We start from the raw sequence: 13,448 nt of genomic DNA, 5'->3' as shown, positions 1-13,448 counted from the left end.
TACTTCCTCCGCTTGCTCCACCTCATCGTCGCTGATGTACACCCACGCCTGCCGCTCCTCCGTCGCCTTGTAGAGGAAGACAGTGTAATGGCCGCCGTCGTAGCCGCCGTGGTGGTTGACAATGCCGTCTAGCGTGTAGGTGGTTGCGATGGAGCTGGCGGGGCTGCTGGCATCGTCCCTGCTCGCGTGATGCTGCTGGTGGGGCTCGTTGCCGGTGCTCCACAGACAGGGCGGGATCGGCTCTGCGAACGGTGCGACGCTGCTGTGCAGGTAGTGCCGCAGGTCGAGGTACTCCGGCAGCGCTGGCGGCGCGTCGTCCGTGTTGATAGGCGACTGCCTCGCCTGCATCTTCGTGAGCGGCCGCCACGAGGTGGGAAAGAAGACTGAGTCCGACTTCTTGCTGTTAAAGAAGCGGCCGGCCTCGAAGCGCTTCATGTGGATGAGCAGGTACTCGGGCAGGGCAAGAAGCGTCTCCGACTTGGTGGCGTCGGTGGTGGTGTCGCAGGACTCGCAACGGTACCTGTTACACCCGCGCAGCACCTCCGGCTCGAAGTGAATGTCGAGGCACTCGTCCAGCCACAGCGGGTACGGGAACGGGTCCTGGAAGAACCGCTTCAGCTGCCTCCACGCCGCCACGCAGAGGGAGAGGGGGTTCCACCACGTCAGCCGAAACGGCTTCTTCACCTGCCGCAGCTGCCCATCGAAGTCGACGCGGCGCGGCACATTCGGGTGCGCCAACGCGTAGCGCCGGCGCTGCTTCGCCGTCGGCACATCCAGCAGCAACCCATTGAAGGGGCTCACCACGCGCGATACCGCGCGGCAGTTGTGGCACTCCACCTCCGACAGCGTATACCCGCGGAAGCCGTCCAGCAGCGGGTTGAAGTGTAGCCGCGGGGGCTTGAAGGAGTTGGTGTAGGCAATGCCTTGCCGCTGCTTCACACGCCGCTCAAGTAGTTCGTTCTCGCGATTGACCCGTTCCATCAGCCGCAGTACGGTGAAGAAGTGCGCGCTGCGCGGACCCGGCAGGAAGGTGTCCTCACTAGTGGAGGAGAGCAGCGATGGTTGGGAGTACTCCTCGATGTTGCAGGGCTCGCTGTAATCGCGCCGATGCGGCGATGCGGAGGGCGCGGTCTCGGCTTCCAAGAGAGGCGCGGTGGCGTCCTTTAGAGCTCGCGCCACTGGCTCCGAAGCCCGGGGAGAGGAGGCCAAGGACGTCACGCCCTGCCGCAGCGCCGCGGCATCTTCTTCAAACGACTGTAGCAGCTGTGCCACTTCCACATACTGACCGCCCTCCTCCTCCAAGCTGGCCAGCAGCGACGTCATCATCTCTGCGGCGTCTTGCTGGCTTCGACCCTCGAACTGCGGATACGCCTGCGCGAGGGAGTCGAGCGCACAAATGGGCGAGATCGCCCTCTCACCGGCTGCACATCCCATTTCCATGCGGGCGAGCAGGGTGGAGAACTCCTGGAAGAGCGTGTGGGTGGCGGCACCCCCTTTCAGGCACAGCTTCGTCGTTGCCGTTGCCGCTTCAGCCCGCGGCATCGATACGGCGTGGGCGGTGAGGGGGCCGTTGCTCTGTGTACTCTGCGCAAACGGCGAGTTGCGCACTGCATAGACGAGGGCGGGGCAGTTCACGAGCAGCTGCACACCCGCGTTGAAGTAGCACGTGTTGCCCAGGTTCTGCAGCGGGCACAGGACCATGGGGTTGAAGTCGTCTTGGCGGCTCGCCTGCGCCTCGGCACGCCGCTGAGACGCGCTGGTGTCCTTCCACGTCAACGTGCGTGACGGCGCCGCCGCCGAGTAGGTTGTGGTAGCTGCATTGTCTGGCGTGGCGATGGGAGAGCCGACGCCGTCGGCGGTTGCGGGGGTGTTTGGGAGCTCCTTTCCGTTGCCGCACACGGCGAATCTGAGGCTGGCGGTGCTGCCGTTACTCCATGCAGCCCTGCTCTCCGAAGCGGCCCTTGCAGCTGGCATTGTGATCTTTTTACCCCCAAGCGGCGCGCTCAGCGCCGCGTCTGTCGGTGCGACGGCGCTCACGTCGAGCGGCAGCTCAATCGCCTCGTCGAGCTCCATCTCGAACGAGATCATCGACTCCTCCTTGAGCGACTCGTGGTGCTGCTTCCGCCGCGACGACGCTGCCGTGGCGGACATGATGGACAGCAGGTAAGATGTGATGGTTTGGCGACACCGTGGCAGCACGCGCAAGCGCATGCACGAGAGGAACAGAGAAGGGCAGAGGACAGAAAGGGCGAAGGAAAGCAGCACCGAGAAGGGGGAGAACGAAATGCGCCAGGCTGTAAACCACACCGACAGCGCCAACGGAGTCTGTCTTCGCGGGGCACCCTCTCGCCCCTTCCCACTCCCACCGCGCCGCTTCGCTACGAGCCAAAGAGGGGGGCACGCACAACCCTCGAAACAACAACAGCGGGCACTACACCGATACGAATCGACCGCAGCTGAAAGAATAAGCAGGCGAAACCCGTGGAAGGGAGGAGGGCACTTAGGAGAGGGACGGAGGGCGACGCTCACGATCTGAGCCGCAGCGGACCCACGCGCACGCCTGATAAAGACACACGAGAGGGGAGGAAGGGAGGGAGGGAGACTCAGCAGACTCCTTTCCCCCTCTACACACACGCACGTCCACACCCACACCCACGTCCACACCCACACGGGCACAGAGTCGCGAGGACGGAGCAGCAACCCGCGTGTGCAGTGGAGAAGGAGACGACGACACGTGCACACGCGCGCAGAAAAAAAAGAACGAAACTGAACGGCAACAACGCACAAGACGTGGCCCACACTACCCCGTAGCGCTCTCAGGCGGTGACGTGGGAAGGCGGCGATGACTTTGGAAAGGCGGGTGCGGGTGGGGAGAGAGAGTGTGCTCGCCGCTCTGTATTGGACGACGTATTTTTCTTTGCTAGATTCGGGGAGGGGTATGTGTGTGTGTGTGTGTGTGATGGTGGTGGTGTTGGTGGTCTCTCACAAACACATACTCGTTTCGTAGCCTGCAGAACCGTGATGGCACGTGTGCGCGTTGCGCGCGCGCGCGCCAGTGCGTTGGCTTGAGAAGGTGTTCGACAGATAGATGTGGCTTAGGTGCACGTGTAGGTTCACTGCGCCTACAGTGCTAATAATAGTCGCAGCGCTGTCGGCTGTGATAGAGGAGAACAGCAGCAGTGGGTGAGGCTTCGATGTCTTGTTCTTTATGCCTTGCTCGCTCACAAACCTGCGCGCGCCATGATGGCAAGACGTTTGTGCGAGGAGGTGAGGGGCCGCGAGAGGGCATCATGCAGGGCCGTCAGAGGTCCGAGAGCAGAGACAGCAGAAGCGAGCGCGAGGGGTCGTAAGGAAGACACAGGAGAAGCAGTGCCGTAACAGCAGCAGTGTGCACAGAGGTGAGGAGAGGGAAGGGCCACACGACTCACGCGTGCATGCAGGCAGGGCGCACGGCGCACAAACACGAAGCTGACATGGGAGCGCACCGGCGGTATGGTGTGCGGGCTGGGAGGGAGGGGGGAGGGTTTGCACCAAGCGCCCCGAAGCACATAGATCCACGTGTGTAAAACGCGCGGAGATATGGATGTGTCGGGCGCGCAGACGTGCCAGTGTGAGCCGCAGGGGAAGAAGGGGAGGGATGGGAACAAAGAAGGTGAGTGGGGGGGGGGCGGGGCACACCCGACACCCGTTCTGGCGCACACACACAGATATATATATATATGTGTTTAGGTTTATATAGATCTAAACAGATGCACGCCAGTTGTACGAGAGGCAATGCAGAGCTCAGGCAACCAACACCACCATTCCAGCATACACCGCTTGACACAAGCACACACAGACACAAGCACGCTAACCAAACGTAGCGGCAGCGGAACGGAAGGGGAGGGAGTTGAGGGGTCGCATACGTGACGGTAACACCGGTGCGTTGATCTCCCACCCCCTCACAATAAATACTTAGCTAAGTTCACATTCTTCTGGAGCTTCTCCGTCGCCTCCCGCACCATCTTGGCGTTGATTTCCACCCTCTTGCCTTCGTACTCTTCGCAGTTGAAGCTATACGGGTCCATGACGCGCTCGAGGATTGTGTTGAGGCGACGGGCGCCGATGTTCTGACCTTGACTGTTCACTGCGCAGGTCACCTTGGCCAGCTCATTGACGCCGTCCTCCGTGAAGACGACGTCGATCTTCTCCGTTTTCAACATCTCTTCCTGTTGCCGCAGCAGGTTGAACTTGGGCTCCGTCAAGATACGGCGGAAGTCCTCCTCCGTCAGCGCCTGCAGCTCTACGCGTACAGGCAGTCGGCCCTGCAGCTCCGCGATCATGTCGGACGTCTTGACGACGTGGAAGGCGCCGGAGCAGATGAAGAGGATGTTGTCCGTCGCAATGACGCTGCCGTCCTTCATGGTGACGTTGGAGCCCTCGATCAGAGGCAGCAGGTCTTGCTGCACCCCGGTGGAGCTGACGTCGGCGTTGGCGCTGGACGGCTCGGCAACCACCTTGTCGATTTCATCCACAAAGACAACGCCCTCCTCCTCCGCTAGCGCACGTGCTAGCGTGTTCACTGAGGCTTCGTCGATGAGTTTGTCTAGCGCCTCCTGCGTGGCCAGCGGCACAGCGTCAGCCACCCGCTTCGTCACGGACACCTTCAGCCTCTTTGGCTCCCCTCCCAGTCCCAGCAGCATGCCGACCGACTGCAGATCGATGCCGCCCTCCTTCGGTGGCTTCGTCGGCGCCTGCGGGGCATTGATGTCGATCGTCACCATATCGTTAGTGATTGGCTCATCCAGGTAGTGCTCGCGGAAGTACTCGAAGTTGTGCTGCTGCTGCTGCGGCTGCGACTCCTCCGCCTCCGCTGCGCTGTCGTCTGCGGCTGCCGCCGTCACTTCCTCGGCCTTGCCGGTGCTAAGCAGAGAACGGTCCATCGCTCGCATCCGCTGACTCACCGACCAGGCGCTATACACGGTGTCCAGCGCCATGTTCAGCGCCTCCGCATGCCGCTCCGCCTCGAGCGCGCGCCTTGCCTTGAGCTTGGCGTTCGTGTACAGGTCCTCGATGATGCTCTCGACGTCCTTGCCCTTGAAGCCGACCTCCGTGTACTTGGTGGCCTCCACCTTGATAAACGGGGCGTCCGTGATGCGCGCCATGCGACGCGATATCTCCGTCTTGCCGACGCCGGTTGGACCAATCAGCAGCATGTTCTTAGGCACCACCTCCTTCCGCAGGTCGGCGTCGCTGAGCTGCCGACGACGCCAGCGGTTGCGCAGCGCAATAGCCACAGCGCGCTTTCCAGCATCCTGGCCAACAATGTAGGCGTCCAGTATTTTCGTGATCGCCCGCGGCGAGAGATCGTCAAGCTTGCTTGCCTTTTCCTTTGTGACCTGCAGCACGTCAGGGGACGGCGTGCTGGCCGCCGTAGCCACACAAAACAGCAGCCGAGTCGGGAAGCGAAGCATTTTCCCTTTTCCCAGGTCGAGAGTAAAGGAGGCGTCGCGTGCACACACGTGCTCGTATATATATGTGTGTGTGTGTATGGGTGTATGCGTGGAGACGCAGGGCTGAGGGGCGAGAGCAGCGAGAGGAGAGGTGGCGGTGGTGGTGGGGTAGGGAAGATGGAGAGGGCTCTTGCGGACAGGATGAACGCCTGCTCCACAAGAGAAGCCACGAGCGATACGATGTACGTGAAGCGAAAGAAAAGAAAGCAAGCGCACGTCTGTGTGTGTGTGTGTGCGTGCGTACACAGAGGATTGAAGGGTCGCTGCAGCTCCCGTCCGCGCAGGGGAGGGCGGGCGCTGTGCCTCTCACGTGCGCCCCTTTGATAGGCTCTGTAACTCTTTAAATTGCTCGCAAGGGTGCGTAGGATGCAGCCGAAGTACACACCGGGGCGCCCGTCCTTCTCTCTTCACCGGGGAGGAGGGGGGGGTAGGGAGCGGTTCGGTTCCTTTAAAGAGTGGGACGAGTGCCAGGTAGCCGGTGTGCGTGCGTTGCGTGAAGCCCGGCGGTGGAAAGGTGTGGGCTGATACAAGACAAGAAGGCGAGAGACATTGATGTGATGCACAGGCACGTGTGGGAGAGGCTTGTGTGCAGGCATTGACACATGCATAAGCGCGAGGCGCTCTGCTTGTCGCCACGGGTGTCCGATGTGTTCGCCGTCCATACGTCCTGGATGGGGAGACTGGGGAAAAAGCAACACTGCACCGGCCCTACAACCCCTGCTGCTTTTCAGGTTTAGGCGCCGCGGTAGGGCGGGACGGAAATAAGTGATAAGCGGCAGCGCCGCCTATCACTGAGGAGGGCGTGTGCGTGCGTTTGGGGGAGGGGGACGGGGACGGGGATGAGAAGATAACATGCTGCTTGCATCTTGAGTTGTTGCCCGCATCGGCGCCCCTGCGCGAAAGGACGCCGGCGCGTGCCAACGTTAGCCACCGTGTACTTAAAGGGAGAGAAGGGAAGAGCAGCGGTGCACGCACACACGCACGCACGCCTGCATCAGCGAACCCGAGTGAACGAAGCAACCACCGCGCCTGCGACGTAGAGTTTGAGAGGAGGGGAGGGAAGGGGACGGGGGCGGCGAGCGCGCTGCACTACGCCATGCCTCGCTGTTTCTCTGCTTCACCCACCCACAATGGGACGAAGTTGACGCCGGGACCCTCCCACCAGCGCGGCAGCGACGCACGCGCGCCGCTAGAACGAGTCGCTGCCTGTCAGCATTGGACCGTACCGCCGTGCGATGTGCGTCATCGTAATCGCAACGAAGCTCGCCGCCACGAAGAACGTAAGCCACGTGGGCCCCACCACGTCGTCATAGCGGATCTTGCGGCGAGCGTAGACACGCCGCGACCGTGCCTTGAAGCCGATATACGCGTACGCCAGCGTGAGGAGGGCGATGGCAACCATGACAACCCCCGTCACGACGTGAAAGTTGTCCTGCCAGAACGGCGAGTGGTGGGCGACGTCCTGCGGCAGAAAGAGCCCCTTGCCGAACCGAATGCTGGTCAGGCCCAGGAGGCCGAAGGACGTGGCGAGCTGCATCCATTTAACCATGTACCGCTCCGACGTCAGCAGCGTCTTGGGGTCGTACTTCTGCGGCACCTTGATGCGCTTGCCCGTCTGCCACGGGATCTTTCCGTAGAACACCTGTGCGGCCGCGTTCTTGCTGTCCTTCGGGTCGTAGCAGAGCGGCTCCGTGCCGTTCTCCGAGTAGGGGTAGAGGTGGAAGGTGGTGTACGCCATGTGGCGTCGATCCACCGAATACTGCACCACCGGGAAGAGGCCAGGCTGCACCGCGCCCTGGCCTGCGTCTTTCGTTCTCTTGTCTGCCTTTCCGTCAGCGATGCAGTCCACAGCGGTGAAGGAGTTCGTCGTCGACGCCGCCACGGACGCGTTTGCGGAGCTCTCCGCGGTGCCGTCGNCCTTCTGCTGGAGCAGTTGGCGGAGCTGCTGAAGCTGCGCGCCTCGTGCCGCCAAATCCTCTGAGAGACGGGCCATGCGTACGGCTTGCGACGAGGCGCCGTTGCCGAAGTACGTGCCGAGCCCGTCGCTGTCCTCTCCGATCGATGCCGCCCCCGTGCGCCTCTTGTGGCTGTTGATGTCTCCGTCGTCGTCTGACGCAGCGTGCGGCCGCTTTAGACCACTGGCGCGCTGAATCAGCGTCGCTGTGGCTGCCTCCATTCCTGCCACCGATACTGTCTTGTCCGCCGCCTGCATCAACTGTAATGCTACACGGATGTCTTTGATGCTCTGCTGCACCGTGGCGGCCGTCTCGGCAGACAGCAGCGCCGGCTGCTGACTCGGCAGCACGCTTGCGCGTCGGCTGCCATCCTCTCTGTTCGTGGACAGCGCTGATTGCACAAAGACGCGGTGCTCCGCCTCGGTGAAGATATCCTCCGCGATGGCCGACACGGCAAAGGGCTCGACACACTCGCCAACGTAGACGGCCAACAGCCACCGCTGACCTTCGTCAGCCGCTGCCGCCGCAAGGCCAGCGCAAGTTGCAGATGCACTCTTGCCATGGCTCGCCTCCGCCGCCATAGGGCCTGGCTTCGGCACAACACCGACAACACGCCCTACGCGGTATCGCTGCGACACGTCCGCAGCCCTGTTAACTGAGTTCGCCGGTCTTGCATCGTTGGTGCTCTGCTGCTGCAGTGCCACCATGTTGGCGGCTTGCACGTACTTGTTGTCGTCGAGCAGTGCCTTCTGCCGCCGCGCCGGCACAAGGACGCGCACGAGGGTGTTGAGAAGAAGTGAGCGGACGTGGGCGTCCGTGAGAATGGAGCCCACGACGGGACCGAGAAAAGATGTGGCCGGCGCCGATGACGACGCAGGGGCAGTAGGCGACCCGTTGGCAGATGATGATGCAGCTGCGGTTGTGTGGAGGAGGAGCTGGGCAGCGAGCGAGAGCACGCCCTCGATATCACCGCGGAGCAGCTGACACTCCTTTGCCAGGGCGTAGGCTGCCGGCATCACAGCGGTATCAGGAAAACTGACAGCACGCGGGGAGGTGAGAGGTCAGATAGAGAGTGGCGCTGTAGATCTATGCGTGAGGGATGGGGGTGGGTGGGTGGGCGGGAGTTGAGACCAGAACGTGGAATAGAGAGCGGAGACAGGGATTGAGTTGGGTAGCCAGACGCCTACATGCCTTTGAAGACGCCACCGCAGCACGCGCCTCCCTCATCAGCATCATCATCATCTCTCCCTCGCGCGCTCCCGTTCCGCCCTTGTGTTGTTCCCCTTCTCGGAAACGGAAAAACGAAGGAGCGACACACCAGCGCGTGTGCAGGTGCACCGTTGGTGGGCGTTGGGGGATGGAGGGTGGTGGGGGTGGTGGTGGTAGTGCGGGTAATTGGCGGAAGATGATACAATCATCCTATCCCCTTTGCAGGTACGAAGTTTCCGGTTCGCCGTTCGGTTGTGGCCTCCCTCCTTCAGAGGGTTCTCCCCGCGCACGGGGGCCGTGAGCCGTTGCACTGATGCTCGTGAACTGTGCGCGTTGCACCGTACGGGTGCGTGCGTGTGCGGAAGCGCGCGCCTCTCCAGCGAGGCGTCGCGGCTGACATGTGGCCGCAAAGGGTGACTGCCCTTGTCGCCCGCAACCCTTGCTGTGCCTTCGACCGCGCACGCGCGCATCATCCTTAGCGGATCTCGCTCGTCGGTCGTGCCCGACTAGGAGCGGTGTAGAAGAGGTACCCGACAACCCACAACAGCGACACCACGATGAGGGCACATGCCCACAGGAAGTAGAGGTGGTCCGCCCCGCCCTTGTCGCGCAGATTTACGAAGTACCGCACGAACCGGTTCGGTGCGAGACGCGCGAGCACGTTGGTGCGCTCGTACGGCAGCTCAACATCTTCGTTCTCCTTCTCGAACTGCCGCTGCCACGCGGCGGTGCGCAGCCGCTGCGTCCCGCCGGACTCCCCGAAGACGGACGCGTACGGGTCGCCATCTTGAATGTCGCGGTAGTCCGTCATGCGCTGAAAGAAGCGGCGATCGGCTGAACCCCTCTTGGCGTGCAGCTCACGCATCTGCTGTGTGTACTCGCGGTCCCGCTGCTGCTGGCGCGCCACATCCGCGACGTTGGCGGGGTTCGCGTAGAAGAGCTGCTGCGATATGGTGTTCTGTTGCGCTGGCCGGCCGCTTTTGAGCGTTTTCGGGAAAGCCATTTCCGCTTCCTTCTGAAACTGCACCGAGGACTGCAACGGTCGCGTTGAAGTCGACGAGAACGCGCCAGCACCCGAGAGCGGCGCGCCCGTTGCCCTTGCGCCGACATTATCGTCTCTGCTGCCGGCGCCGCCGAGAGCGCCTTTTGATCGCGCGGCGGACTTCTTCGAACGCATGGCGTCAAACGTCGAGTACAACATCGTGCGCCTCTGGAGACTGCCCAAGGGAAGGGAGCTCGCGCTTGCACACGACGATGCCGCCACACAAACAAGGCGGCGCCACGCGGCTGACGCCGTCCACACCGTAGAGGAAGAGCAGCGGGCAGCGACGGCGCCGATGCAAAGAAGAGGGGGGCGGCACGACATGGGGCTGGCCTCGAAGCGTGCACCAGGAAGCACCGCTGCCGCTGTATCGAGCGTGGAGGTACGGAATATCGCGCACTCTGTTCGCGGCACTGGGGCGACGGGGCGGGGTGCGACGACGCGTGCGTGGGGAGGGGGCACTTGATGGTACTACTGCGTGGCCCTATCATCAACTGCTGTTTGCTTACCTGCTGCTAGCGTCGGCACGCAACCTCTTACCCTGTGTACGTAAGACTCTTCTGCAGTTCTCACTGCTACGCATGCGGGTGTGTGCGACCCAGCGGCGTGAAGCAGAGCACCACTCGTGCCGTCACCGCCATGCACGCGCGCACGAACACGCAGAGATAAAGATATAGGCCGAAGAGATAGAGGGAGCGATAAGGAAAAGGTACGAAGCACAAGGGCCAGCGAGGGCGGGTGGGGGGAGGAAGGGGGGGCGACGGCCCACGAGGGCTATGAACCACCTGCCATCGTGCATCTCCACACCACCGCAGGAATGAAAAAGGGCGGAGATGCGATACGGACGCGAGAAACAGCGCACCGAGCCGCACCCCCTTCCCTTCCCACCCTGACAACGAAGGCGGCAGTGACGTCCTTTCTCTTTCCCTCTCCGACGATTCATAATGGACGCTACGATGCTGACGTGCAGCCCTGGAGTGTGCCTTAGCATCACTCTTGTCCTCCTCCCCCTTGTCCATCGCGCACCCGGGCGCATCCATCCTCCAAAGACGCCCTATACCTTGTTCGGTTGCTGCGAGGAGGTCGACAGGACGACACGGCCGCCAGCCCGCTTCAGTCGACTGTGTACACACACACACACACACACACACACGTACAACTATACACAGACAGACGCATCAAGCGCCCCAGACATGATCACGGCCATTGTTAGTGCAGGCCACTGCTCACTGTCACCCCCACAGGAGCCAGCACCGGCGCCCAGACACGCTTCATGTCGCTCACCCCCCCTACACACACACACACACACGTGTGTATGCACCTTCCGTGTTCTTTGTGTGTGGGTGCTCGAGGGCAGGCGCACGGTGCAGCCTGGCTTCGTTGGCATCACTGGCTCTGTGTACCACTGCTGGCAGCACACGAGGCCCTGCTGCCGATGGCGATATTGCGAAGGTGCGTTGCGACGCATGCGCGGAGTGCGTGGCGCTCCTCGGCGCAGCTGTCGCGCTGCAGGCTGCGGTTGATCTGGCCGGCTTCAACGCACTGCCCGTAACGCTTCGACTCGTTGGGGCACTTTCTGTACGCCATGCCGTACTTCGATTTGAGCTCGCGGTCGATCACCACGTCGGACACGTAGAAGTTGCCCTCCATGCTTGGCCGCGGTTCGCTTCGTTACCGCGCGTCACGCCTCTCCCTCTCGCCACGATTGCATGCCCCACTTCTCCTCCTTGGACAATACACCGACAGGGCTGCCGCACGGATGTCTCTGTGCGTCTCTCTCTTTGTGGATGTCGCCAACAGAGGGCACCTGCCAACGGCTTCGACCTCTTCACCTCTCTCGGTGCTCGCGCGCGATGTTGTTCTCCTCTCGACGGCGAGGAAAGCAGTGGCGAGTGCGTTCCGGGGCACACGCACACACTCGATGGAGGTCGCGCAGCCACCGGAGTGGTGGGCAATAACGAGTGGAGGAGAAGAGGGGGCGAGGGATCTATGCGGGCGGCAGAAGGGGGTGGTGGTGGAAGGGAGGCGGTGGGCTTTGATGGCCGTGACAGCGGGTAGAAGCACCACCAGAAGCGAGCAGCGTACCAAGAGAACCAAATCCACAAGCGCAGTTGCGTGTGTGTGTGCGTGTGTGCGGGATGAGCGAGTGGGTGGTGATGGACCTCGTTGTCGGTGATGGTGTCAACATGCTGAATCAAGAAAAAAAACGTCAGCAGCACGGGGGCGAGCACGCGCACGGAGGAGAGCACGAGTGAGCAGGGCCACAGAACAAGGTGGATGTGGCTGTGGCGGCGGCACCGAAGAGAGGGATAAGGAACGAAGCCAGTCCAGGCTCACTCGGGTTCCATTAGCCGGGAAGTGGGGGAGGAGGGAGGAGGGCTGGCTTCAAAAGCTCCGCTTCGCCATCTTTCACTGACATTTTTATAAGTATTTACTCGCTCGTTGTCGTCACATGGGCAACTTCAAAACACGCCAAGACAGGCGCCGGCAGAGAGATGCAGAGGCTATGGGGTAGGGGGAGTGCACGCACCTGACGTACATCTGAGTACACAGAAATGCTGCGTGCATGCCGGTGGTGCGCACATGTGCGTCTCTCTTTCCGTCTGTCCATGCAAGCCGCAGCGGCATACGCTACGGACCATAACACACCGACGCACAAAAAGGGCGGACAGAGGGGAAGAATACAGCGAGGCTGAAAAAGCAGCATCGCGGGGAGCGTACGCGTGGGGCGTGCGTTGGGGGATGCCCCGCCTCCCTCGTACACACACACACACACACGGGGAAAGGTGCTGTGTAGCGGTGATAAGGATTACTATACATGGATCGACGGCTCGTTGGGCTGCCACCACTCGCACCGACCCCTTCTCCGTCACTGCGGCGCACCGCTGGTCAACATCAACACAATCGCGCTGTAGCCGCGCTGCGCCGCGTAATCCTGCGCGCGCAGCCCAGTCGTGGACGCCACGTGTGGATTTGCCCCGTGCTCTAGCAGAAAGCGCACCGCCTCCTCACGTCCAAAGGCGGCCGCGAAGACGAGCGGTGGCGCGCGGAAGAGCCACCGCTGCTTGAACTGGAAGCCGTTGTACCGCGCCGGGTCTGGCTGCCCGAGGGCGTCGATGTTTGACGCGCTTCGTAGGCATGCGTCGAGAGCTGCTACATCACCGTCACACGCTGCGTGGAAGATGTCGATAGCGCCACCTTCGCTGCGATACTGTTCGTCCGGCACACTGGCGACGACTTTGCAAGCACGGTCGCGAAATTGTGCGGCAGTGGCGTCAGCGGCAGCTTGATTGTCGACTCTTCGCTGGAGTCGCCCCGCCTCCTCCTCGCTAAGCAGCGCGTCATTTTCTTGCAGGAGAACCTTTTCTTGCTCGAGTGTACTCTGGTAGGCGCGCACGGCGGCGGCGGCGATCTGACGTTGCTCGGTCGTGGTGTGCCGACTCTGCAACGCGTTCGGGTAGGGCAAGGGGCCCATAGATGTCGCGGGGGCTGTGGTGGACATGGCCAACACGAGGGAATGAGAAGAGATCGTGAGGGGTGTGCGTGTGCGCCGGGGGGGGGGGTAGAGCTGAGGTGTGACGAAGACCAGCGCGCCTGTCTGCAAGTCTGCGTGTGCGCGGAGATGTACGACGCACGCAGAGCAGTAGCAAAGACTAAGAGAGGTGAGGTCGATGAGAGGAGGGGGTGAAGGGGGGGGAGTGGCAACGTAGATGAGGGCACCGGCAGCTGCGACTCTACAGAGCGACTTGG

The 13,448-nt window shown here is 62.2% G+C and overlaps 6 protein-coding genes across 6 annotated transcripts in view; all 6 read right to left on the bottom strand.

Moving 5' to 3' along the window:
• LINJ_09_0390 (putative cysteine peptidase, Clan CA, family C19) overlaps nucleotides 1-2,211 on the bottom strand; it is a gene marked incomplete at both ends in the record, with an annotated part of 2,850 nt that extends 639 nt beyond the window's left edge. The window contains one exon of the mRNA XM_001463475.1: nucleotides 1-2,211. This exon is cut by the window's left edge and continues 639 nt beyond it. Within this exon, the coding sequence (XP_001463512.1) occupies nucleotides 1-2,211 (2,211 nt within the window).
• Nucleotides 2,212-3,941: 1,730 nt separating this feature from the next.
• On the bottom strand, nucleotides 3,942-5,453 carry HSLU (putative heat shock protein HslVU, ATPase subunit HslU; the record flags this gene model as incomplete). Its single annotated transcript, XM_001463474.1, has 1 exon — nucleotides 3,942-5,453. One exon carries the CDS (start codon nucleotides 5,451-5,453, stop codon nucleotides 3,942-3,944), a length of 1,512 nt encoding a protein of 503 aa, XP_001463511.1.
• Nucleotides 5,454-6,681: 1,228 nt separating this feature from the next.
• LINJ_09_0370 (conserved hypothetical protein) lies at nucleotides 6,682-8,463 on the bottom strand (the record flags this gene model as incomplete). The annotated part of the gene is made up of 1 exon (XM_001463456.2): nucleotides 6,682-8,463. One exon carries the CDS (start codon nucleotides 8,461-8,463, stop codon nucleotides 6,682-6,684), a length of 1,782 nt encoding a protein of 593 aa, XP_001463493.2.
• Nucleotides 8,464-9,131: 668 nt separating this feature from the next.
• Nucleotides 9,132-9,659, bottom strand: LINJ_09_0360 (conserved hypothetical protein; the record flags this gene model as incomplete). Its single annotated transcript, XM_001463455.1, has 1 exon — nucleotides 9,132-9,659. The coding sequence occupies one exon, from the start codon at nucleotides 9,657-9,659 to the stop codon at nucleotides 9,132-9,134; it is 528 nt and encodes a 175-aa protein (XP_001463492.1).
• Nucleotides 9,660-11,084: 1,425 nt separating this feature from the next.
• Nucleotides 11,085-11,348, bottom strand: LINJ_09_0350 (hypothetical protein; the record flags this gene model as incomplete). The annotated part of the gene is made up of 1 exon (XM_003392198.1): nucleotides 11,085-11,348. The coding sequence occupies one exon, from the start codon at nucleotides 11,346-11,348 to the stop codon at nucleotides 11,085-11,087; it is 264 nt and encodes an 87-aa protein (XP_003392246.1).
• Nucleotides 11,349-12,567: 1,219 nt separating this feature from the next.
• Nucleotides 12,568-13,200, bottom strand: LINJ_09_0340 (conserved hypothetical protein; the record flags this gene model as incomplete). Its single annotated transcript, XM_001463454.1, has 1 exon — nucleotides 12,568-13,200. The coding sequence occupies one exon, from the start codon at nucleotides 13,198-13,200 to the stop codon at nucleotides 12,568-12,570; it is 633 nt and encodes a 210-aa protein (XP_001463491.1).
• Between the last annotated feature and the right edge of the window lie 248 nt (nucleotides 13,201-13,448).

The sequence above is a fragment of the Leishmania infantum genome, chromosome 9 (genome assembly GCF_000002875.2).
Source record: "Leishmania infantum JPCM5 genome chromosome 9".
NCBI lineage: Eukaryota > Euglenozoa > Kinetoplastea > Trypanosomatida > Trypanosomatidae > Leishmania > Leishmania infantum.
Note: the sequence above shows the minus strand (reverse complement) of the source record. Positions and strands in the feature narration are given on the sequence as shown.